At 32.0% G+C, this 25,842-nt stretch overlaps 2 protein-coding genes across 2 annotated transcripts; both read right to left on the reverse strand.

Annotated features, from left to right (window-relative positions):
* Positions 1-2,866: 2,866 nt before the first annotated feature.
* Positions 2,867-6,499, reverse strand: LOC107018725 (COBW domain-containing protein 1). The gene is made up of 9 exons (XM_015219285.2): positions 6,318-6,499; positions 6,004-6,221; positions 5,337-5,451; positions 4,922-5,011; positions 4,559-4,732; positions 4,349-4,468; positions 3,905-4,015; positions 3,128-3,209; positions 2,867-3,056 (listed from the first exon to the last, which is right to left on the reverse strand). Exons 1-9 carry the CDS (start codon positions 6,456-6,458, stop codon positions 2,992-2,994), a joined length of 1,116 nt encoding a protein of 371 aa, XP_015074771.1. The 5' UTR covers positions 6,459-6,499; the 3' UTR covers positions 2,867-2,991.
* Positions 6,500-12,907: 6,408 nt separating this feature from the next.
* On the reverse strand, positions 12,908-18,696 carry LOC107020515 (probable mitochondrial-processing peptidase subunit beta, mitochondrial). Its single transcript, XM_015220915.2, has 9 exons — positions 17,968-18,696; positions 16,006-16,170; positions 15,466-15,603; positions 15,222-15,373; positions 14,840-14,948; positions 14,393-14,491; positions 14,185-14,250; positions 13,519-13,626; positions 12,908-13,340 (listed from the first exon to the last, which is right to left on the reverse strand). The coding sequence occupies exons 1-9, from the start codon at positions 18,643-18,645 to the stop codon at positions 13,254-13,256; spliced, it is 1,602 nt and encodes a 533-aa protein (XP_015076401.1). The 5' UTR covers positions 18,646-18,696; the 3' UTR covers positions 12,908-13,253.
* Positions 18,697-25,842: the final 7,146 nt, after the last annotated feature.

Raw genomic sequence — 25,842 nt, forward strand, 5'->3', positions numbered from 1 at the left:
TATTTACTAATTGGTAAAATTGAACTAACAGACGTAATGTCATATTTTTTTTGTTATTTTTTTAATGCAAATATTGGGTAATAATTTTTCACGATATAATAATTTAACACTTTATTTATCACTAACAAGTCTTACAAGACACTCCACTATAGTATTTTAAAATGTACTTTTTTTTAAAATTATAACTATAATGATAATGTGCAATGAAAGCAAAATGTCAATAATTGGAAATAATTCTTTTTCTTGTTGGTATTATATGTAGCATATTAATTTTAGTATAGTTAGGACCAATAAATAATTAATAAGTGTTTTTATTACTATGTCATGAATTTAATATATATATATATATATATATATATATATATAACAAAATTCTTTTTAATATTTCAAAGTAAATTAACTTATAAATATTAATATCTTGTTAATTATGATAATGCGAATCTTTTGATAAGAAAAATGATTTTTGTATTTTAAAAATAAAGTAATACTAAAAATAGGGACACAAAAGTAAAAAAAGAAAGAAGATATTTTAAGGGGAAAAAAAGAAAAAAAAAGGAAAAAAGAATCCTAGATTAATACTTATAGTAAATTCTGGATTAATACTTATCCTTATTCCACTTTAAATTTTAATGAAATTTGATAAACAATATATGATAATAAGTATTTTTTAAATGTTTGAGATTAATTTTTATAATATAATATTTAATTGTTTGCTTGATTCCATAGCACATGCATCACATGAATGGGAGAAATATTTATGTGGAAATGGAATGACAGGAAAAGGATTATCTTATATTAAGAAAAAATAAAAAAGTAACCAACAAAAAAGAAATTATAATTAATCATGATAGAGTCCTAATCAAACTCTTCTTAATCTATTTTAACTAGTTAATTATTCTTATCATACTCCAATTTTGGTTTGACACCTCCTAATTAAATAATTCATCAAATAATTCCGCGTGATGGACGCTTCGTTATCCGCAACATCGCGAGAAGTATAATACATGGATTTAACTCATAATCCAATAATTTTGATTTAAATTTAAGCTAACATTTTATAGTCATATAAAAACTCAACCACTAAAAAGAAAGGTCGTTATAAGTTGCGTTAAGTCCACGTGATTAATATAACCTATATAAAAGGAAAAGCTCAATGATTAAAATAGATAATTTTTATTTTCTATTCTAACTATCCACACATATAACACGTTTGAAATCATACGATTAAAGATTCAAAGATATTTTAATACATTCAGTATATTTCAAATTTATTATCATTATATTAAAATAAAATCAGACGACCAATTAAAACGAAACCGAAAGGGAGTAATAACTTAGCAAAATCTCCTACTATCCTATATATGGCCCAACTCCTATTAGTGTAGTAGTATTCTGAAATATTAGCTCAGCGCGCTGTTGTGAATTGTCGGGAGAAATGGCCAACTCATTGATAAAGACAATTTGCTATGACACCATAACAAACAACACCTACTCTACCTTTTTTTTAATTGCTTTATATATTTCTCATTCTATTAAATGACATTTATTTGAAACAAGGGTAAATTTGTGAAGTTTTTAAGGTGTACGGATTGATCAATTGAGTTTGACGGGTATGTTTTTAGCTGATAAATTTCTGAAGGTGAGATGCACATGACGTTTTTAGAAGAATTTTATATTAGAGTGAAAGAAAAAAATCTAAGTTATGATACTTTAAAAGAATAGTTCTTTTTTTAAAATCATTTGTGTGTGTTTTGAAGTTTGGTAATTTGAAAATAAAATTGTACGAACCTAAATTGAATTAAATGGACTTGAGATGTTACTAGAGAGAAAATTTGAGGGGCAAGTATGATTTTTATTTTGTGGGACACAATAGTCAATACACATGGTTTTCTTGTTGACAATGCCATTTAAGTGTCTTTGGGTACAAGTTCTTAATTTGATATATATTTTAGGAAAAGGGTCTGATATATCCCTCAACTTAATCATGTAGAGCTGATATACCCTTTGTTATGAAAGTGGCTCATATATACCCCTACTTATAAACAAATGGCTCATATATACCCTTTTCCTCTAACGGAAATGAAAAAAATAATAATTTTAATCTAAATTTTTATTATTTTTTTAAAAAATATATAATCCCATATGAGTAAATTTAATCCTCCTCAAACATATTTTTTTTGACTTTTTTTGTTTCAATGACTAATTTATAATTATTATTTTGATAATCAAATTTATTTATATTTCACTAATATTCTTGTAAAACTTATTGTAGATGACCAAATTTTTTCTTCGAATATGAAATTAAATTACAATACACACAAAAAAAATAGTTTATTTTTTATTCTTTAAACTAAGGAATGAAAGAAAAAAACAAAATAAGAATAAGAAATTCAAATAATTATAATAAAAGAAGTCAAAAAATAATTTATGTATGAAAAAAATTAAAATATACCTTGAACTTTGATAGAAGAATCATATATACCCCTAAATAATTTTTTTAAAAAAATTAGAAGTAATAAATATAAATTTAAAACTAATTTTTTAACTTCCGTTAAATAAATGATATATGTGAACCATTTTGAAACGGCAGGGATATATGTAAGCCGTTTGTATAACGGTAAGGGCATATATGAGCCATTTTTATAACGAGGGGTATATCAGCTCCAAATGACAAAGTTGAGGGGTATATCAGACCCTTTTCCCTATATTTTAAAGCATTGATTATGATAGGTATATATATATATACACACCTTAAATACTTGTATACCAACTGTATTTTAATTTTGTGCAGCCAAAATTGCTCCAACATACACCATGGATGATGAAGATAGAGAATTTCTCGTAAATCATTTCAATCACAACAAAATTTCTCGTAAACTAAGTTAATCATCGAGATGAAAGAAATAACGAGTAATGATGAAGATAGAGAATTCTTGATTTAGTTTTCCATCTTAACGATAGAAAATAGGATTTAGTCAAATTCTATGCGAGTCAATTAGTTCCAACAATACAAGTATGTAATGAGTGCAAAAGGATCTCTTCATTGAGAAAGCGGCCTGAAAAAGAAAGGCAAGATTAAAAGAAGAAAAAGTTGTAAATCAACTTCATAGTCTGAAATGTGCTTTACCTATAAATACTATTTTGTTCATCTGAATCTCTTCGTTTCTCCATTTACGACTTGGAACAATTTCATATATTTCTCTCACGCCCTGCCAGACGCAGTAGTAAACATGTTAGGACAACGAAAACACAAAGCATAGACACCCAGAAAGCATAGACATAATAACGTTTTGCTTCACTGAATAGCTTTTGGTGCTACTTCACATAACTGGTAAAGTTGCAATGTCAAAGATATTGATGCACATTTGCATAGCGGACACAAGGAACGGGGAAGACAAGTGGAATCAGACCAGAAACATTCTCGGATTTGTACAGAAACTGTAGGATTGCTGATTGTTGTGATGGTAGAAGCTGGGAATTTTCAGTTCAGGAGAACTTTTACGGTTGGGAAATTGGAAGAGTCAGACTACTATTATCAGTTGCAGAAGATATTATACTAGATAACTTGCAGAAAGATTCGATTTACTGGATGGGAAAGGAGGATGTGATATTTTCTGTTAAAACGTGTTCTAATCTGTTGATGAAGAAAATGAATAGAGATGACAATGACTGGCCAGGGAAAATAATTTGAAAGTTCAAGGCTCCAAGTAAAGTTGTTTGCTTTTGTATGAGGCTTGTTTTACCGTTTACGCAGGAAAATTTGCAAAGAGGTTTTTCTATTTCTGTAAGAATAACGAAGAGACGGTGAATCTTAACTACTGCACTGCAAATTTGTTAGGTGAAATATTATTATAAGATAACAGCTTGTAGAGATGAAAGTTATCTTTATCATAGGATTTCTTACCTGTAAAGTGTGGAGTTCATCCGAGTTTCTGACTCTTAAAATTCCCTTGCAACGGTAAACGTCCATGCCATACTTTTTATCCCAAAGGAGCTCCTCAAGCCATATACGAACCTATTGCCAACAAGAGAAATGAGGACTTAAGTGATCCAAGATAGTGAAGAGTCAACCTTTGTGTATGAAAATTGTGGTAAAACCACAACTGGAGCATAAAAAGGATAATAATATGTATGAGCTACAATAAACGGCTTCGAGGTGCACTAATCTTCATAAAACTTTTAGCATGTACAGGACCCCAAAGGACGAGTTTCCTAGATAGGAAAAAGATAATCAGACACCATTAGCAAGCCCCTTTTGCTTTACAAGGAAAGAATCAGAAAACTCGGAAGTAGCTAGCAAAAATCATAGCCCTGCAAGCACATACCAGCACCCCTTTCAAAAAGTTACCTTATCAAGATCAATCTGCTGTGCGTCACAGATGCACAATGTTCTGACTTCACTGTCATGAAGGCCTTTAGTAGTTAGAGATTTGTTCTCCTTTAACAATGCTTCAAGATGAGCAGCATGCTTTAAAAAATCAGCAAAATGGAAGATTATTTAGCTTTCCGTCTGCTAAGTAGCAATAGCTGAATTTCATGTACAAGGATCATTGCTTACAGTAGGATCATATGCCTGACAGTTTAATATCTTCGATAAGTCAACTTGGCACCGCACAGAATGAATAATATTAGCAAGGGAATTAACATCACGTATTTCCTTCACCAGTTCCTCTAGCACCGCTCCCGAGTCATCTAGAGAAATTAGATCTACCTTGTTGAGAATGATAACATCCTACACACAACAGTTCACAAATAAGAGTTAGACATGATTTCATCCATAATCCAGACCTACTATATGAAGTACAGTCCTAGTTAGCACCAATAAGAATGGGAATACAACCACTTGAAAGTTGAAAAAACAGATTGAAAGCCTAATTAGAAACCTGAGATGATTGAATGGAGAAACTAACATATCAATTACCGCAAAAGCTATTTGTAAATAAGCTTCAGGAAATGAAGAGGAGTCAGGATTTGGTTTTAGCTGATACCGAAGGTTCTTTGCATCAACAACCTGTCACAGAAGCAAAACTAATCAAAACCCAACATTATGCAAAACTGGGAAATAAAATGGCAAGGATTTAAGAAGTGCAACGATGAGAACAACCTGTTGCATATGAAGTTAAATCATACAAGAGAACAGAATGAGTTTGCAAATGAAGTTAATAAGCAAATCCTAAGATACACATCTAACCAGTGAAAGAATTTTGAATCTCAATATCTAAGAGAAACCATAGAACACCAAATTCTAAGCAGCTTCACTTCACAGATATAATTCTTTTCTCCATGCACAGAATAGTAAAAGAAAATGAGGAAAATTCTGAAAACACAAAACTCACAGTGATTATGGAGTCAAGCCTAACATCTGATTCCAGCTGATCATCCAACCAAAGCACAGATGCAAGAGGTGCAGGGTTTGCCAAACCAGTAGTCTCTAGCAATATATGATCAAGCCTGCAAACAAACAAAATAACTGCTCATCATTACATTTGAAAAAGGTGAAATACTTCAGCAAATAATTACAGAATTTCGTTGCCTTACTCCAAACTTAACATGTAAGGAATGATTATTCAAAGAACACACTTGTAAAAACAGACTTGTACTAGGATTATTAAGTAATATGAAAGTACAAGATGAAGATAAAAAGATAAGGTGATCAAACCAAATGGTGGTTACACAAAATGACACTTTTCATCGTCACATACGACAGATTCAACAATATGATACATAAAGTTGACATAATAATCGAAACAAACATTGTATTTAAAAGGACAATACAATATACAATAGGTTTTAACTTGACAAAAAGTTTGAATCTTGTTCTTAAACTAAAAACTGAAGATATGTAAGATATATCAACATGTCCTTTACTATTGTGATCCTAATCATGTCATGCGGAAAGTTGAAACTAAATAGCTGCCAAAAAAGGAACAAGACATCTTTTTCAATGGAGGTAGAACAAACAAGTTGAAATGGAGTGAGTAATAATTATTAAAAAACTCTAACCTCTCTTTTCTCTGAACAAGTTGCTCCAATGCTTGAACCAAACTATGCTTCACAGTACAGCAAATACATCCATTTGCAAGCTCTACCCATTCCTCCACAAGATCACCTTCTTCCCCTTCATTTATCATTGCTCTCTCAACTCCTAATTCCTCACCAAACTCATTAAGTATCACTGCTATTTTCTTCCCATGTTGAGTTTTCAATATGTAATTGATCAACTAAAAATAACAACAACAAAATCAACTATTACGCTTCAATTCCAAACTAACTAACCTAATTATTAACTGAATAAGGAGAGGAGAAGTATAAATTACAGTGGATTTTCCGGAACCGAGATAGCCGGTGATGACGGTGACGCCGACCGGCGGAATCTCTGAGCTCTCTGTCAGTTGATTAGAGTTGACGGCGTCGTTGATTTCGACGGCGAGCGGCGGTTCTTCGTCGGAATCCTCCATGCTCAGCGTCTTCAGTCGATTTTTCCCAATACAAGTGTAAATGCTTAAACGGGCTCTATATTATTGGGCCAAATGCAGAGGGCCCATAATGGGCTTTTTTTAGCTTGATAATGAATTGGCCCATTGTAATATGAAGCATTCAAGGTCGAGATCCAGTATCTCGCGCATCAGATCAATGTATCAGCGCATCAAATTAGTATATCATGTATAAAATACAAATCAGATTAGTGTATCATGTGTAGAATGTAATGTATCTTACTTAACGATTAATGTATCTCGCACAATCAGATTAATGTATCAGCGCTTATATTGTTATATCAATTTGAGGGATTTTTGTAATTATAAACTTATAAGGGACAAATTTTAATTTTGCTTTAAAAGTATGTGATTTCTGTCATTTTCCCTAAGTAATATCGTTTTTATTTTGTTTTGAGATGTTTGATTTGAATTTAAGTTGATGTGTAATACAAAAGAAGGAGAAGGTTAGCTTTAGTGGGACAACGATTGTATTTCTAGTCCGAGATCAAGGGTTCGAGTCGCTAATTCACTTACCTTAACAACTTTATAAAGGTTTTTGTTTTGAAGACAAAAAAAAAAAAAGGTTGCACATATAGTAAGCACACTTGACCTCCAAACTCAAATTTATGGGATCGAACCTAGGAGCGCTTCCACCTTTTTTGCTCCTTTAATGATTCAAACCTGCAACTTTGAATTTGAAGATGAAGAGTGCTTACCATCTGAGCAATGCCTTCTTGCTGTCGAGTTACGAAAGAAAAAGGAAAAGAACAAAAAAGTCTTACATTTCCAACAAGGAAAAACATCTTCCTCATGACTTCAATTTATTTATATGTTTAATTATATTCCTCTGATATAATAAAACAAAATTGATGCAAGCTTTCAAACTTCCTAAATAATAGAAAAATTTTCACATGATCATGACCTAATCAAACTTTAAAACTTCCTAATTGATAGGAAGGTAAACCTGTAAAGCAGTCATTGTTCTCCTATTATAAAATGTGAATGAGTGCAACAATTCAAGAATTTTGAAAGATGATTTTTATTCCTTTATAAAATCATTAGAGAAACCATATATAGATAATGGAATTAGTTTTAATCATCTTATTGATGACTAGAGTAAGTGTTTATTTAGTTTGGTTTTGGTTACTAGTAGGAAAATTGAAAGGTCCAAAAACATGGCCATTAGTGGGTAGTATTCCACAAGTGTTGCTAACGTGGGAAATCGAATAGCAGTCAGTCAACTAAATGAATTACTAAAATTATATATATTTTTGTTTTCTTTACATATTTCTACGTGATTCAAGTGATATGAGAGCGGTAACTTCTATGTTAACAGGTATATCTTGTGCTAAGGGTGAAGAATGGATATCGCAAAGGAAAATCGTGGTTCCAGAATTAACAAAATCGAACATCGTTGGGTGAACCCAACAATCAAGAATGACTCATTGCCAATTTTAGACAAGGCTTCAAAACACAACATGTCAATTGACTTACAAAAAATGATGATTTGTTTTGGTACTGATAATATTTTTGGAATTGCTCTAGGCAAAAAATTGAAAAATTTATTAAATCCTGAGGATCCAATTGCACTAGCAATGGATGCAATTTTTAAATTTGCTTTTAGAAGATTTTTCTATCCCAATTTCTTATGGAAATTTATGAGATTTTTCTCTATTGGATCTGAAGGAAGCCTAAAGAAGAGTATTCAAATTTTGAATAATACGATAACTGAGGCACAAGAAAGAACGTAACAATAGAAATAAAGATGAAACTAACATTCATGAAGAAAGTACAAGTTAATGGACACATTTTGCCTAGCTCTGTTATTATGGGTACAATTATTGATATTATATTTGTGTAACACTTCAAAAATTAGTAGATTAAACTAGAGTCCGGAGCCTAAAGGGTACAAAATATTAACAAAAATTTCAAAACGGTATATAAAATTTTATATTAACCAAAACGGTAAAATCGCTGCACCAACAGCGACTTACCCCACCGGAAAAAGCAAAATCGCTGCCTCTTGAGGGACATTCAATAGATGTATTTACAACTCTTGTGTTGCTTTTAATCTCCCCCTTATGTTAGACAAACTAACATATATCTCAATCTTTTGGAGAATCTATCTTTGTGCATCATAGTATATTCATTAATCATATATTGCAAATTAAAATTATCAGATGAAAACTATTTGGTCCCTGACCATAAACCAATTAACAGAAAAATTGATCATAATTTATTGGTTTGATTCATACAATTACGTTTGTATGTAATATCATATTTCAGATCAACACATGAAACTTTATTTTCATAAGCAATGATTCACTATGTGTGACATTTAATGTTACATCATCTTATATATTTATCAATATTATCAAGGTGAATCATCTTGATTTCATATTGACAACAAACAATTATCTTGCACAAACAATTTTGCGAATGTCAAACTGCAAATTGAGAACAAACGCACGTGTGATTATCTTATTGATGCATTTTTTTATCATATCACATGATAGGTGAACGGGTCCATATTCACCTTTTATATTTTTCAAAATTTAGGGATTTAGTCCCAACTTTAGTTGATCCATTAATCAACTTTATCACGAGAACAAGCAACGTAAAGAATTCTTGAAGAATCTTCTAATTTTTCAATGTATGTCCATTACTCAGTATGCACATCTTTGGGATGACCAAATTATTCATGCCAACTAATAAAATTATTAGTACTCGTAAACTCCAAGTTTACTACGTCATGTGCCTTTTGCTTTAGTAAATTTCTGATTTACTATTATATGACTAAATTTCAATTTTATTACTCCAAGAGTAATTTTCAGATTTATTTCTTCAATTACTTCACCCTTTAGGTGAGTCATGATCCCATCATTGAATGAACTAATCTGAAGAAAATGTGCATGTAACATATTATTTGTGCCAACATTTTTGCAAACATCAAGTTGCGAGATAATAATAGGCACACATGAGACCATATAGAAGAAACATTTATTAGGACCATTAAGTCTAAACAATCCTCTAGGTGGATGANACTACAACCACATTCACTTTATGTAATGGAGCAAATTCAGTAAATTTCATGACTTCTCATCAAAAACACATTAATTTTTCTTTAGTCATTATTATATTATCAATATGGTGCATTTAGACTCACATTCAATGTCTTATCCATATAAAAGTGTTTTAGGTCATAAATTGATGGATCTTGAACCCAATATCTTATTATCATGGTGCATCAGGACTTTAACCCAATGTCTTACCCTCTTTTTGCGATTGGACATAAATCCATCGTCTTATTCTTTTGGTGCGATAAAACTTAAATCTATCGTCTTACCCATAATGAGGCTCAACCTCAAACCTTCAAAATAATTGTAATTTTATCACATTTGATGATCATCAATATGATCGTACATTATAATTACACACAAAATTGAGATTATTGATTTATTATAATCAACATTAGTAGTTAACAAATATAGCTTAATAGATCACATACCTCATATAAAGGTTGAAAACATACCTTTCACTAAATTGTGCTTATTCAATTATTAAAATAAATTAAGAAATTTTCTTCCCAATCGATTAAAATTAAATGTATAAAAAGTCAACAAGCCTCTTTACATACTTACTTTAGATGGTACCTCCAGATCTGTTACATAAATAATTATAACATAAAGATAAATCATACCGTTAAGATATAAGAACCTTATTGCAACCTTTTTGCATAATGCAAGATCTCTTTTGGACTTTTCTCGTCTTCTATCACAATTCTTTAAGAATAGAAGAATCGGCTGATAACGTGTTATGAAACTATATAAATTTAGAAGAAGAAAAAAGTAGGGAGAAGAGAAAAGACTTCTTATTTCTCTTAAAGTATATTCAAGAAGAAAGTGTTATTTTATCTTTTTAAACATTTTCGCTCTTTTAACTTTAATACATTTTAGCTAAAAGATGGAAAAAAGATCGAATTATATTAAAATTAAAAAAATATTATAATTTTTTGGCCAAATTTTCATTCTAACTAAAAAATGAAAAAAAGATCGATTTATTTTAAATTAAATTTTTTTTATAGTTTTTCTAATTTTCCGACCAAATTTTCACGTCTTTTTTGAAAAAGAAGGGATTATGATCATCTCTAAATTTAAGATTGAAGGTTTTTGAAACTCATTTCCTAGGTACTCGTTCCCACTTCCCTACAGTGTTGGTGACTCGAACCCGCAATCTTGAGCTTAGAGATGAAAGGTGTTTACCATATGAACAACCCCTTATTATGTTCAAAAGAATCAAAACTCCCCATCTTAATATAGACCCCTATGAAATTGTGAAGGAACAAAGAAGAAAAAAATCTTAAAATTATAATCCTTCCTTATTTTTTTTAAAACTTTAAATCCCTTGTAATTAAATCAGTTACCAAAAGACAAGAATAAATTTGAAACTTCAGCTAATTATCAGGAAAAACTTAAATGAGAAGTAATTCTTTTTCTTTTGAAAAATGTAGATTTTTTTTCTTTTTTCCTTCACAACTCGGTAAAGGTTTCTCGAAAAAAAAAAGAGGAGGTTGCACAGGTAGTAAGTAACCACCCTCAACCTCCAACCTCAAGATTACGGGTTCGAATCAAGATTACGGGTTCATGACCATCATCATTAGAGCACTACTCTGGGGTCTATTCGGACTTAACTCCTATTTAGGGACTCTCACCCTTTTGCTTCCTTGATGACTCGAACCCGCAACTTTAAGGTTGAAGATGAAGAGTGCTTACCATCCGAGCAATCTCCTCTTATTGTCAAGTCGTGAATGAAAAAAGGAAAGAGCAAAAAAGTTTGCATTTCCTACAAGGAAAAACATTTTCCCCATGACATTAATTTCTTCCTTTTTATTCTATCAATATAAAGTTTTATATCCTCAAAACTATAGATCCTTCATTGCATTTGTATAATTGTAGTGAGATAAGTTTAATTTGGAATTGAACTTAATTTGGTTAAAGTATAATATAAAAGATGAAATGGATTAGTTACCTTACTTACAATTAGAAGACAAGAATAAAGTGAAACTTGAACTAATTATATCAGGAAAAAATTTCAGGGGGAGATTGTTTCCTTTAGGAAATGCATACATTTTTTGCTCTTTTCCATCACAACTCCATAAAGGTATTTTCGGAGACAAGACTTTGATTAAACAGAATTCAAATGGTAAACACTCTTTACTTTCAACCTAAATATTGTGCGTTCGAGTCACCAAATTGGAAAGGAAGTGGGAGCTCAAAGAGTGCTCTGAAGAAACTTTTTTTTTAACGCATTTCCTAGGAACTCTAACTTTCTTGCCGAGCTGCTGAATTGAACTAACAACATTGAGATTAGAAGTGAAAGTGTTTACCATGTGAACAACTTTATCGTGTGTTGAAACTCCTCTTATCTTAAAAATAAAACCTTTATGGAATTACGAGGAAAAACAGAAAAGATAAAAAAAGTCGAGATTTTCAAAAGGAAAAAATCTTCGCCATAAATTTATTTTGAGCTGACATATATTTTTTATTGTCTAACAAAAAGAATATATTTCCTTTTTTCGTTAACAAATTCATATTTACTGAATTTTCAAAAAAAAATCCTAAAGTTAATATTTTAATTTCAAAATAATTACCTCACCCAATTTTTACTCTTTTAGACTTGACACATACCCCACCCATTTTTGGAAGTCGATGATGATGTAGATGATAACTTCAAATTAAATATTGTCTCGGATATTATCATTTTAATGTTTTTATTTTACTCAAATAAAAAATTATAATATTTTTTCTATATTATTCTTGTTTTGTTTAAATTTATTTGCAGAATTATTGAATATTTTGCTCTTTTTTTTTATTTTATTAGTAATAAAATGAGAATTTTATAATTGTTATATTCTTATTTTCTTACTTTTTCTTATTTTCATAAGTCACAGATACGCCTCGTAGATCCATGAAACTTACCTCTCCTCTTGTGCTAGGTATAACACCTCGCCTTGCATCCCCGCCTCTTAAAACATTGTTCTCAACAGACAAGACTGGATGTTCAAAGATATCAAAGTAATTCACAGAAAATAGTCAGTTGTCCATGATATGTACCATGTTAAATGCTTATTTCAGAAAGAAAAAAGAAAAAAACAATCATGAATTTTGCCACAGTAAATGCTCGTCCCAACTAATGTTAAGTGATTTCTTCGCATCTGTCTAAGCAGAGTTCTTCACACATCTGTCAGTAGAGTTAACTGCGGGTTTGACTGGTGATAGGTAGCTAATGAAATAGTCGAGGATGATGTAAGTTCATCGGAACAAGCTGGTTGAAGACAGCAAGCCAGTAAAGCTTGAATAATTCCACTTACCATTTTCTATCGAATCAAGCTATTTAACCAACGCAGTTCAAAATTAAGGTGGAGGGAGAGATAGAGATGTAATAAGTATGTGTATAAATAACAAGCCAGTACCACAAATGGTATATTTTACCCAAAGAATACTAATACAGGGAAAATAGTTGATGCAATTTTCGAAATATATTGCAGAAGAAAGAGATGCAACTTTATGCTGACTGAATCGACAGCCAAAGGCAGAAGCAAGTAATGTTTTCTCCTTGACATGAACACCATGTACAAAAACAAAAGTGATCAACAAAATTTGTCACTCATTTTATTGACAATAGTTTTTTGTAGACCATGTGTGGTATAATGCCCAATGTCACGATTACGACTGGGAAAAGAAGATGAATTTAAGTCATCAGGAAAGAATTAGCAATCTAGTACCGCAGCCAGTATGTCCTGCGTCTGAACCAGTTGTAATCAGGCAAATCTTGAATTGGTCCCCTAGCTGATATTGCAACATCCTACAAAGGGAAAATCATATTAAAAAGATGGTTTTAACCCTCTTGTATTTGTAGTGGTTCAGGAAATATAAGATGTAATTCATATAGTTTTATGGCGTGTTAATAAAATAACCAACTTATAGCCTATATAAATAGTTATTGACTGAAAGTAGATGTACAGAAGGCCTGAGGGACTTACCCTGTCAAAAATAAAACGATTTGCAACTCGCTTGATCGTTCCAGCATCGACACTGTCAATTCTGGAAAATAACTCAGCATATGGAATTCTGCGGCCATATGTGATTAACTGCAATAAAAAAAGAAACTTTCAACTGTAAGTAAATTCAGTGATTATAAAGGGAGGTGTCAAGGAACTAGAATGCAATCACGGCAATCCATTTGATTGCAAAGAGTCCAGCAAACAGAACACGATCTGCTATACTGACGAGAGGAAATGTATTAACTATATGCAATGCTCCTACCACCTAGTCATCTAGGTTCCATTTATTTAAAGGAAAAGTGACATGGACAAACTTGTGCACCTAGACTATTCCACCAAATACATATTACCTCCCGACAGGTGTACCGGATAACTCTTCCTACCAAAGTTTAGGTAGATGAAAAGAAATTACCTAGCTTCTTTTGCCTCCGCTGAGATTCTTCTTCTTTACTTATTGGTTGGCATTGCCGGACGTATGTTCCCTCTTTTTCCTTCTATAGCAGAGCCTTTATTTTATCTTACATTATTTTTATGATGATAGTAGAGCCTTGCTTGATGAAGTTAGGAACAAGGAGACTACCTAAGGAGCCAAACACTTGCTCCTATAATTGTTTTTGGTTATAAATATATTCTATGTAATTTTACCTGCCGTCCAATGTCTTCAGCAGTAGGGCCTGATCCATCAATGTGGAGCATCAAAGAAGATTTCAGCTGCAGAAGATTAAGAAAATATAAGTTCTTGATACAGCTAAAAGGACATGCAGTCAACAGTAGAAGTCCCTAGAATCAATTGGAGGCAAATAACACTCAGCTATTCCATTTGAAAAAGAATAACTGGGGAGTGAACAAATACCTGATTACGTGCGCGAACCACATCAGCATCAGACACTTTGTAACTTAACTTGCATATACCATTCATGATGACATAAGCCAAGTCACTCAGGCAATCAGGCTGTAACAAGTAGAAAACAAGGATGAGTAAAGCCACAGTCCTAATGCAAAGATTGCTTACATTGATTGCAGAAATGCATCAATCACTTACCGAATATGATGTCAATCACTAGTTTTTACATTTCAAATTGTTATTTTTCTTTAATACGGAAAAAGTTGGAATTACATTTCAATTTGCTTTTGTATGGCCTAACCTAGTTGTCAATTCACAAGAGAACAAATGAACCATGATAACAAAAGTTTAGTGACCACAAGACCTTATACAGCAAATCACATCATAATACTAAGTTAATGAAACAGAAGTAGTTGAGATTTGGTTAAACAGAGGTAGTGGAAATTTTCTTCTAACCTTAGCTTCAGCATAGACACCAAACAGCCCTGTATCTTTATAGTTGGTGTTAAAAGCCATCACACTTTCAGCTAGCTCATTAATGGCCACCCTCTGAACAAGCTCTGAACTGTTCACAGATCATATACCCATGAAAGATAGCAAACTCAGTAACTTCCTATTTTATGGAGAAAAGAACAACTCAACTAAAATCTCCAAACAATACCAAGAAATGCCTTTACATGGAACTAATAAATGAAGCATTATGAACCAACAAATAATACTCCTATTGTCCTTTTCTGTAAGGGGCACTCTTTGGCTGCTGGTAGTACTCAAAAACTTCTCTTGATTCATAAAAAAACAATTAACTTTTGTTTAATTTAAGCAAATACGAAGGACCAACCCCATGTGCTTTCCTCCTCCTGAACTTTTGCTCCATGATCCTAGCATTTGTTGCATGACCATCAAAGCTATGGAATCAGGGTCTGTCCATGACGCTCCACTAAATGCAACAGCAAATTGAGCGAGAGGCAGATCATCATCAATGATACGTATCTATTTATGTGGAAGAAGAACAAAAATCAGTAAAAAGGTTCATATAAAATACATAAACTAGAAGAGTAAATAACTAAGTAGTTTATCCACACCTCTGAACCTGTAAATATTGCTGGTTCTTCTGACACCAATTGGGAAGTGGTAATAGGATTAGATGATAGTTTTGTAAAATGTTTCTTTACTAGCTCAACAACTTCTTCATGCTTCACAGCTCCGGCAGCAGAAATTACCTACAGCAAAGACTTAAATGACGCTTTTAGTCTGGTAAAAGTTTGATCAAAAACAACAAATAACAAAACACTAGTTTCCCTTTTTTCGTGCACACGGGATTTTTTTTTTATGCGTTTGAGATATACATGTCTAGGCTTGGAATGGAAGGTCATATGATACCACACTGGAAAGGACAGATTGTCATTCATTTGGATCAAGGAAGCGTAGAAGTGGGATCACTTTAATGTTTGCTCCTATAGAGAAGGTAAAAAAGTGGAAATCTTTTGACATGACCACAATGAAATCAATAAAATTCAATTCGAAATAAAAGGTGAATCCCAGTAGTATCTTTTTTAACAGAAGAAGCTAGTACGCAAAGAAGTCGCCAACAAATAATGCATCAGCTATGACAGGTTCCGTACCATTCTATGAGCACCATAGTGGGTTGAAATGTAATCTTGTATATGAGCTCTTGTCATTTTCTCAATGTTTTGAGCAGGTCCAAGAATAGTTCTACCCAATGGAGTGTATTGGAATGCAGTAGTATGTAACTGGTCAAAGATGACTTCCTCGGGTTGTTTTTCCACCTACAAGAAGATTGTCCAACATGAAGGATCACAAATATTGAGATTCAATGAAAAATTTACCAAGTCCGGATACAAACTCCTCGACTAAAATGTAAGTCTCCAACAGAAGAATTAACAGTGTAACATAACGAAAACCTACCTGACTCCCCATGAACAAATACACCCGTTGAACAGATCTACAAGGACATCAATGAAAGGTTACATGGCCAACTAGGGTTACCCATTATTGGAGAAGCTAAAGAGGTTATTGTTTAGTCTGACTAGAGACAAACTAGGCATACCATTTGAAATCGTTGCAGTTACTGACCATTGTCTTCATATAGAATCAGAATGATTTGCAAGCAAGATAGCCTCTGAGCGGACAGCCCAGGACCACTATAACACTGGGTACAGGAATGAAGATAGCAACAATATCAATCCAAGAAAGAAAAAATATTGACCAAGTTACTGGCACTAAATAGATGAGGACATCTATACTGCCAAAAATTCCCTTTCTTTTTAATCAATTTAACCATTTCATTAGCTAAGAATTTATTAGTGTCAATTTTCTATCCATTTATTTATTCTTTTGATTCAACTTCCTCTACTAGATGGTTGTTCACGACAGCCTTTCAGTCTCACATAGTCTCTCCAGTGTGCAAAATCAGATATCTCAACATAAGTAAACATACTAGGCAATCAATTACAGACAGCAGAGAAATGAACGGAGGTATTATGAAAAACATCAAATATATAGCCAATTTCTGCACAGGCTAAAGTTAGAGATGAAATACCATCACTCCAACCAGTCAAGAATCGAATAAAGGAACAATTAGTAAATATATCATGTCAAAAAAATTAGAAACTTTGCACCTGCTGCTTTATCTAGCTTTACAGCATAAAATTTGTTGTAATCATCATAGCACATTTTCATCTTACTGTAAATGGTCTCAAAATACTTTGCAAGGATTCTTTAGATAAAAGTGACAGCTTTCTCTGAGATTGGAAACATTCACTTTGACAAAATCATTGTAAATGTCATCTTTAAACTACTGGCTTTGAAAGCTAAAAAGAGAGCATCGTCAATTAAAAGGAGACATTTTCTCAATTTTTGTTATAGCTATTGCAGCCGCTGAAGCAATTTAGATATTTGTACCCTGTCGAAGTAAGGAACCGTAGCATATATATTTGGAATAGATATTTTGCATGCATAAAGATGTCTCCTTATTTTATATATCACTCAATGACTTGAGTAGGAGCTTTCCCTTTCTTCAAGCTACCAAAAAATGAACTATATACCATTTGATCCCTCTATCAGCTGCACCTACGAGCGTAAAGTAGAATCGCTATATTCTGAACCACATTAGTGGAACAGGACATAAACTTCTGGTTACGTATCCTACTTAAATAAGAAGGTTCTTAACTAAACAAAGAATCCTCTAGATCATTAACTTCAAATGGATTAGCAATTGATACAGCTCCTATTATAAGTAGCAACTTCCTTCTTCCATCTGAATCACCCAAAACTCTCAAGGACAGTTGCATTTCAATCATACTTTCTTAAAGACAAGAATTTTTTTTTTGGTATATCATAAGAATAATTGATACTCATTCTACATACATTGTTAATACTAGGGGATTCAACCTGTTTTTCCGTTAACTACATTTTTCTCACACACTTCCTAAATACCTTAATTCTAAAAGATTGTGATTTGTAGTACTAGTTTCTAATCAAGTAATGTCCAAATTGAAACCAAAATTAGATACTTCTACTATACATTATGAATCAATGAGAATCATTTTTTTCTTGCCTCATACCTCTTCCATTTCGCGAAGAATCACACTACGCTCTCGAATAATCTTATCTTCCTCCAATAGAGAATTCTGCAAAATATCCCCAAGAATATCAACTGCCTTAGGCACATCAGATCCCAAAACTTTGGCGAAATACGTAGTTTGCTCCCTAGAAGTATAAGCATTCAAATGCCCTCCCATATTCTCAATTTCCTCTTCCAATGCCCTAATTGGCCTCTTCTCAGTTCCTTTAAAAATCATATGCTCAAGGAAATGAGCAACGCCATTATTCTCCTCAGTTTCGAATCGCGATCCAGCATCGATCCAAACTCCAACAGTAGCTGTCTGTGAAGACAAATTCGATTCCGTAGCAACACGAAGACCATTAGGAAGAGTAGTGACTTTCGTCTCCGGTGCTGATAGGATTGATGTGTGATCTGCTACAGTAGGATCGGGGGAATTGTACTTGAGGAATCTCGGGTTCGGGTCTTCGAGGCATTTGATCTTCGATTTGACTTGTTCAGCTAAGCGATCGTAGATCATGGCGTCTGGGGGAGGTGGGGAGGGTAAGGAGGGGGATTGGGAGGGGTTGGTTATGGAGGTGGAGGATCGAGAAGAGAAGGTAATACATGGTGGGAGAACGGTGAAGGGAGTGATTCGAGAGCGGCGGCGCGTGAGGTTAAGAAGGTGGCGCGTGGCCATGGTGTGTGATTGAAAGAGCCAATTGGAGTATAGAAAAGTTTTGTAGTGACAGTGGAGAAGATAGGAAGGCTTTTAGGAAGGCTAGCAATAAGTGTAAAGACGATTTTACCCTTTTACTAATTCATAATTAGGAAATTAGAATTTATATGAAATAAACCCAAATCTTTTAACTTATGGCATAGAGGCCCCTCCTTTCACTATTACTCACCAGACTCTGTATTCAAGAAGATTCGAACTCATAATTATGATTAAAAATGCCGAAGCGAAAGTTGAGAACAATTTGCAGCTCAAAATTTGGAGAGTATTATGTCACTCGGCTAAAAAATATCGTAAGAGTGAGTTTCATTGAAACCTTTTATTTGAAAATCTTGTAATAATCTTACATGTGATAACACTTTGTAAAATGCCTATACATCATTTTGCAAAGGAATTATCATGGTGGTCATGTGTGCATCACTTAATAGCATAGAGGAAGCCAGGATTTGAAGACGACGGGTGCACCACCAACAATAATGCACGTAAGTTAAAGTATGTATCCAATATTGATTTATATGAAATACTAAACTACGATATTCATGTATAAATAAATTAAATGACTCTAATAGATAGTGCGTTATGTGAAGTGGTGGTATTAAATTTCACTTTGCACCATAGGCTGCAAGTTTGAAACTAGTCATCCTCTTATTTTATTCGATATTTTCAAACTTAAAAACCTAAAAACGGAAAAAAAATAACTAGCCGTCTTCCTATTTTATTCGATATTTTTAGACTTCATAGCTATTATTCCATATTTTTAAAAATCATAGCTAAAATCGGAATAAAAATAAAAAATGATAATCCAAATCCTTAATCAAAGTAGTTCCTAATGGCTTATGACTCTTCAACATATTTACTACAAGGACGAAAAGAGTAATTTATAGTGGCTTATGAATTGATTGATCAAACTATGAATATACGATGATTAGAATTGATTAAAGTTTAAAGAAATTACATTATTTATTTTTAAAAAACATAGCTAAAATCAGAATAAAAACAAAAAATGATAATCCAAATCCTTAATCAAGTAGTTCCTAATGGCCTATGACTCTTCAACATATTTACGATAAGGACGAAATGAGTAATTCCTAGTGGCTTAATGATTGATTGATCAAACTAAGAATATACGATGATTTGAATTGACTAAAGTTTTAAAAAAATTACATTATTTATTTTTAAAAAACATAGCTAAAATCGGAATAAGAATAAAAAATGATAATCCAAATCCTTAATCAAGTAGTTCCTAATGGCTTATGACTCTTCAACATATTTACTATAAGGACGAAAAGAGTAATTCCTAGTGGCTTATGAATGATTGATCAAACTAAGAATATACGATGATTTAAATTGACTGAAGCTTAAAAAAATTACATTATTTTTTAAAAAAAATCATAGCTAAAATCGGAATAAAAACAAAAAATGATAATTCAAATCCTTAATCAAGTAGTTCCTAATGGCTTATGACTCTTTCAACATATTTACTATAAGGACGAAAGAGTAATTCCTAGTGGCTTTGATCGATCAAACTAAGAATATACGATGATTAGAATTGATTAAAGTTTAAAAAAAATTACACTACTTATTTTTAAAAAACATAGCTAAAATCGAAATAAAAACAAAAAATGATAATCAAATCCTTAATCAAGTAGTTCCTAATGGCCTATGACTCTTCAACATATTTACTATAAGGACGAGAAGAGTAATTCCTAGTGGCTTATGATTGATTGATCAAACTAAGAATATACGATGATTTGAATTGATTAAAGTTTTTTAAAAAGTTACATTATTCATTTTTAAAAATCATAGCTAAAATCGGAATAAAAACAAAAAATGATAATTCAAATCCTTAATCAAGAAGTTCCTAATGACTTATGACTCTTTCAACATATTTACTATAAGGACGAAAGAGTAATTCCTAATGGCTTGTGATTGATTGATCAAACTAAGAATATACGATAATTTGAATTGACTTAAGTTTAAAAAAAATTACATTATTTATTTTTAAAAATCATAGCTAAAATCGGAATAAAAATAAAAAATGATAATTCAATCCTTAATCAAGTAGTTCCTAATGGCTTATGACTCTTTCAACATATTTACTATAAGGACGAAAGAGTAATTCCTAGTGGCTTATGATTGATTGATCAAACTAAGAATATACGATGATTTGAATTGATTAAAGTTTTAAAAAAAAATTGCATTATTTATTTTTAAAAATCATAGCTAAAATAGGAATAAAAACAAAAAATGATAATTCAAATCCTTAATCAAGAAGTTCCTAATGGCTTATGACTCTTTCAACATATTTACTATAAGGACGAAAGAGTAATTTCTAGTGGCTTATGATTGATTGATCAAACTAAAAATATACTACGATTAAAATGGACTAAAGTTTTAAAAATATTACGTTATACATGGGACACACTTTAGATACGTATAAAATAGGACTTTTTGAGTCAACTGCAAAGAACATTAGTGCTAGTACATACTAATTTATAAATTAGAGCCAATTAATGAAAAAATTAGGATAATGATTCATATTATAGGCTGTGCTACTTAAACTATTTCACAAGAAATTATTCACTCAAGAAATAATTACATACATTATTTGAGAATAGAAAATTGTAGGATAATGATTCATGTAGAGTTAATTCCTTGTTCACAATTTGAAATTTACTAATTTAGTATGTGTCATATAACTTAGACTAGTAGTAAGTGATAAATAGCATACTTACTTATATCAATTGTTTACTGTTAAATTAATAAATATAAGATATGATTTTTGTTGTTCATCTTGTATTCCAAACATACTTAGAACAAAACTTTGAATATCTTTGTAAGACAACAAAGTTTGAAAAAAATTTTACAACTAGAAAATTAAAACTAGTAGCGAAACTAGAATAAGAAACAGATTTAAAAAAACTATACGAAATATTTTTCTTAAAGAAGAATTGTTGTTAATATGTGTCTAAAGAATCTTACTGATTCCAACAAACTTTGCAGAAACACGAAGTTACCAAGTTTAATGAACCAGTGAAGAACAAAAGAATAGAAGAACTGAAATTAATTCACAAATCTAAAATTTGTAAAACACGTACCAGAATTTGGAAAATTTTTAATAGGAAAAAGATCAAGTCCACTGAACTCACAGTGTCCCCTTAAGGAAATTATTTCCCTCTAGTATCCGAGGTTTGATTTGGAATGTGACCTCCCAGGGTAAAATGATCTCAATCACCAGAGTATAGATACCAAAAACTCCGGTGTCAGCGAACCAGTCAACGGCAGTAAAGTACACTTAGAATACTAGATTTAGTAGTTGAAGAAGAAGTCCATGAATTCTATATTAAAATGAGAGGAAATCCCTCAATTTATAGAAAACAAAGGGTAGTGCGAAAAGGTTCTTATTGTGCCTTACCGGAAAGGTCACAAACCTTTGGAAAAATCACAATCTTTCAGAAAGGTCGTCACCTTTCATAAAAGTCACAACCTTCCATAAAAGTCACAACTTTTCATAAAAGTCGCAACATTTCATAAAAGTCGCAACTCTTCATAAAAGTCGCAACTCTTCATTTTTCATTCACACCTTTTTAAAATCCAACAATCCCCCGCATGAATGGGGAATGACTCGAAGACAGAGAACGGACAAGTATGTGTACTTTACAAGCAAGAATTAATTGAATCTGGATAAGTAGGTTTCCACTTGGACTTTCCGTAGTGAACATATGTCGGATATACTCGGTCAATCGGTAGATGCGATATCTTTGAACCGTCGAATTTTGGTGTATACCTAGACAACCATATGTCACACAATTAACCCTTTACCGTTTATGGTTCTTACGGTTGTGTTCGTTTTAGCCATGAACTCCTCCTGATTTCATGAGTATATAAAGAGATGGGATTTTGACAATCATCTTCTTTGAAGCGGCTTACACTTCACACTCACATAGGTGATTCCTAACCGTGTTATCGCGTAGATACACTATTTGGTCAACTCTGCCAAACTTAGCAAATCATTAAAATCATTAAGCTTTATTAACTCATTAACAAACCTTAATAATGTATCCTTGTCCCTGAGCATTGTCTTCATCATGAGAATGGATTGAGTTGGTTGACAATGCCGAACCGTCATTCACAACTTTTTTTTTCTCCTTGAATCTAGCTCTTGGGATCTCCAGTCTGCTAAATAGAGTTACCGCCATGATGACTTGTCCTAAGCCGTAAATTCATTTCCTTAGATGATCTTTTAACTTCCTCTCTAGTTAAGCCTTTTTGTAAGTGGATCCGACACATTATCCTTTGACGTTACATAGTCAATTCTGATAATTCCACTAGAGAGTAGTTTTCTAACGGTATCATGTCTATGTCGTATATGACAAGACTTTTCGTTGTACGTCATGCTCCATGCCATACCTATTGCATCTTGACTGTGAAAGTGTATGCATACTAATGCCAATGGTTTGGGCCAAAATAAAATATCTATCAAGAAATTCCGGAGTCTTTCAACTTATTCACCGACCTTATCTAGAGCACCTAGCTCAAAGATCATTGTGGAGCTAGCGATATATATCTCTTTTGAAATATTTCTAAGAGACTGATCCTCTACCAATAGTAAATACATATCCACTCGTGAATTTTACTTCATTCGTCCGATGATTCAATTTGCATCACTATATCTTTCAATATTGTTGGATATTGTTATAATGCAAGACATAGTTTTAAGTATCATTTTAAATACTCCGAAACTCTATTTATCGTCATCTAATGAATTTATTTGGGATCACTTGTGAACCGACTCAGTTTAAAATAGCAAATGCTATATCTGATCGCACACATTATATGATATACATCATGCTTCCCAAAACTCTAGCACAATTCAATTGTGAGTAACTTTTGTTTTCACTCTTTTGAAATGCAAAGCTCACATTTATTGGAGACTTGATAATATTGACATCCAAATATTTGAACTAGTTAAGTACCTTTTCAATGCAATGAGATCGTGAAAATGCTAAACATTATGGATTTCTACGAATTCTTATATCTAAGATCGCATTAGAAACTCCAATAATTTTCATTCCACATGCTTTATAGCATACATTTAGTAACATTTATGTCATTAGTGTCTCTATTGATGATCAACATATCACCAATATACAAACAAACACTGACCTTATGATTTCAATGTGAACACATTTATCACTTTCATCATTCTTCAATCCATTTGTCGATATGGTTTGATCAAATTATGTCATTGTTTGGGTGCTTCCATAACGTGACTTAACAAGTTCACACACTTTCTTTTATTTACCAAGAATCATAAAATCCTCGGGTTGTTCCATGTAAATTTCGTCGTCCAATTCTACATTTAAGAAAGTTCTTTTCACATTCATTTGATGAATTTGGAGGTCATATACCACACTAATAATTTTTGCATCCCAATAGATGTAATTCTAATTACTAATGAGTATATATATATTGACAAGATCAAAACCTTGGTTTTTTTTTTCTAAAGTCTTTGACACAAAGTCTTGCTTTATATTTTTCAACAGTTCCATCAACTGTTATTTTACTTCTACAGATTCACTTTGAACCCAAAGATTTATTTTCTTGAAGAAGATCAATTAACTTTCAATATTGTTTATTGACACCATCTTTCCAAAGAATGAGTCTACAGAAGACACGGGAAATGTTACAAAATCATATTCGAAGGAAGTAAATGTCCTTTAACATTTACTAAGCCTTTGAATCTCTTTGTTAAGTACATTATCCTTTTCATTTCCTAGGCCTTTTAGACCCTTCTCTAGACTACTCAAGTCTAATTTTACAGTCCACAGTCATAGGTCCTATTTTAGTTCTTTTAAGAATAGGAACTTGGACTTTGACTAGATACCTCCACACTTTGAAATATTTCAAGTTGGATCTCCTTCCTTTCCATTTCTCATATGAAAAAAATTGTATTCTGATCAAACAAAATCGCTTTCTTTCTAAAAAGACAACTTTTTGTTGTTCCCTTTTGCAGTAAGGATAGTTCCTTCACACAAGTTTTTTTTTTGTAAATCCGAACTTATAAATAATGCATCCAGCATTTCTTTCAACGTTCGATTTTTCATTAGATTGAGATGAATATATCAGTAATTTGATGGATATTCCACTTTCCAAACATATTTCTGCACAATGAGATTTATATTCTCCATTCTTATCACTTCATATATTTTTTCACACTGATTTTCAACTTTGATATTACATTGTCTAGACATTTCTATTGCTTCATCCTTACCATTCAGCAAATAGACATAGTCATTTATAATGCAATTCTCAATAAAAGTAACAAATACTTTTTCTCACGATGAGATGGTGTTAACTTCATATCACAAATGTCAGCGTAAATCAACTCTAAGGGATTAGAATTCCTTTCAACAGATTTATAAGAATGTTCAACATGCTTAGATTCCACAAAAACTTGACATTTTTATTTATTGCACTCAAAGTTAGGCAAAACTTCTAAGTTGATCAGTTTTCCTTGCAAGATTTTGTAATTGACATGCCACAAGTGTTCATGTCACAAACATTGACTCAAGCAAGTATGAACAAATAAAAATGTTGAGTTTGAAAAGCTCTTCGCGAGGTAGCTTTTTCCTCACTAATATTTTGTTCCTATTTCTTACAATTTTGTGTGATACAAATATTGTTTAGATTGTCAAATGTCCTTTTCAGAAGGATATTTCCATAACTTTCAATATGATTGTTATAGAACTATCCATGAACAAAGTTTCATCGGGTTCAATAAAGACAATATAGTCTAAATGTTATTTTTACAAGAACATAACAAATGACTATTCACCAATATTCATGTCTATGCAAATACTTTTATTATAATAGACATATCTTTTCATGAAAAATCACAACATTTTAAGTGATATTTTTTTTTCCATAAAAGAACACAATTATTTTGAACAAGTATATATATAATTTGGATGTTTCATACTAGTCACATTATATACTAGTAATAGAGAAACTCAACAACCACAATACCAAATATACTCCAAGAATTTTGTGGGTATAACATTATACAAAAGTATCATTGAATTTCATATCTTTTGCTCCAAAGTTAAATTAGACACCAAGTCTAATCATAAGCAAATAACCCCCACATTTCAAATGTGA

Source organism: Solanum pennellii, chromosome 5 (assembly GCF_001406875.1).
Source record: "Solanum pennellii chromosome 5, SPENNV200".
In the NCBI taxonomy this organism is placed as follows: Eukaryota; Viridiplantae; Streptophyta; class Magnoliopsida; order Solanales; family Solanaceae; genus Solanum; species Solanum pennellii.

Coding starts and splice junctions, on each gene's coding strand:
- LOC107018725 (XM_015219285.2), bottom strand. CDS start 6,458: ATGGAGGATTCCGACGAAGAACCGCCGCTCGCCGTCGAAATCAACGAC. Junction 5,012..5,336: donor GGCTTGACTCCATAATCACT/GTGAGTTTTGTG, acceptor CTTCTGTGACAG/GTTGTTGATGCAAAGAACCT. Junction 4,733..4,921: donor ATTTACAAATAGCTTTTGCG/GTAATTGATATG, acceptor TGTTGTGTGTAG/GATGTTATCATTCTCAACAA.
- LOC107020515 (XM_015220915.2), bottom strand. CDS start 18,645: ATGGCCACGCGCCACCTTCTTAACCTCACGCGCCGCCGCTCTCGAATC. Junction 15,374..15,465: donor CAATATTTACAGGTTCAGAG/GTGTGGATAAAC, acceptor CCACATAAATAG/ATACGTATCATTGATGATGA. Junction 13,627..14,184: donor CTGAAGACATTGGACGGCAG/GTAAAATTACAT, acceptor TTTTTATTGCAG/TTAATCACATATGGCCGCAG.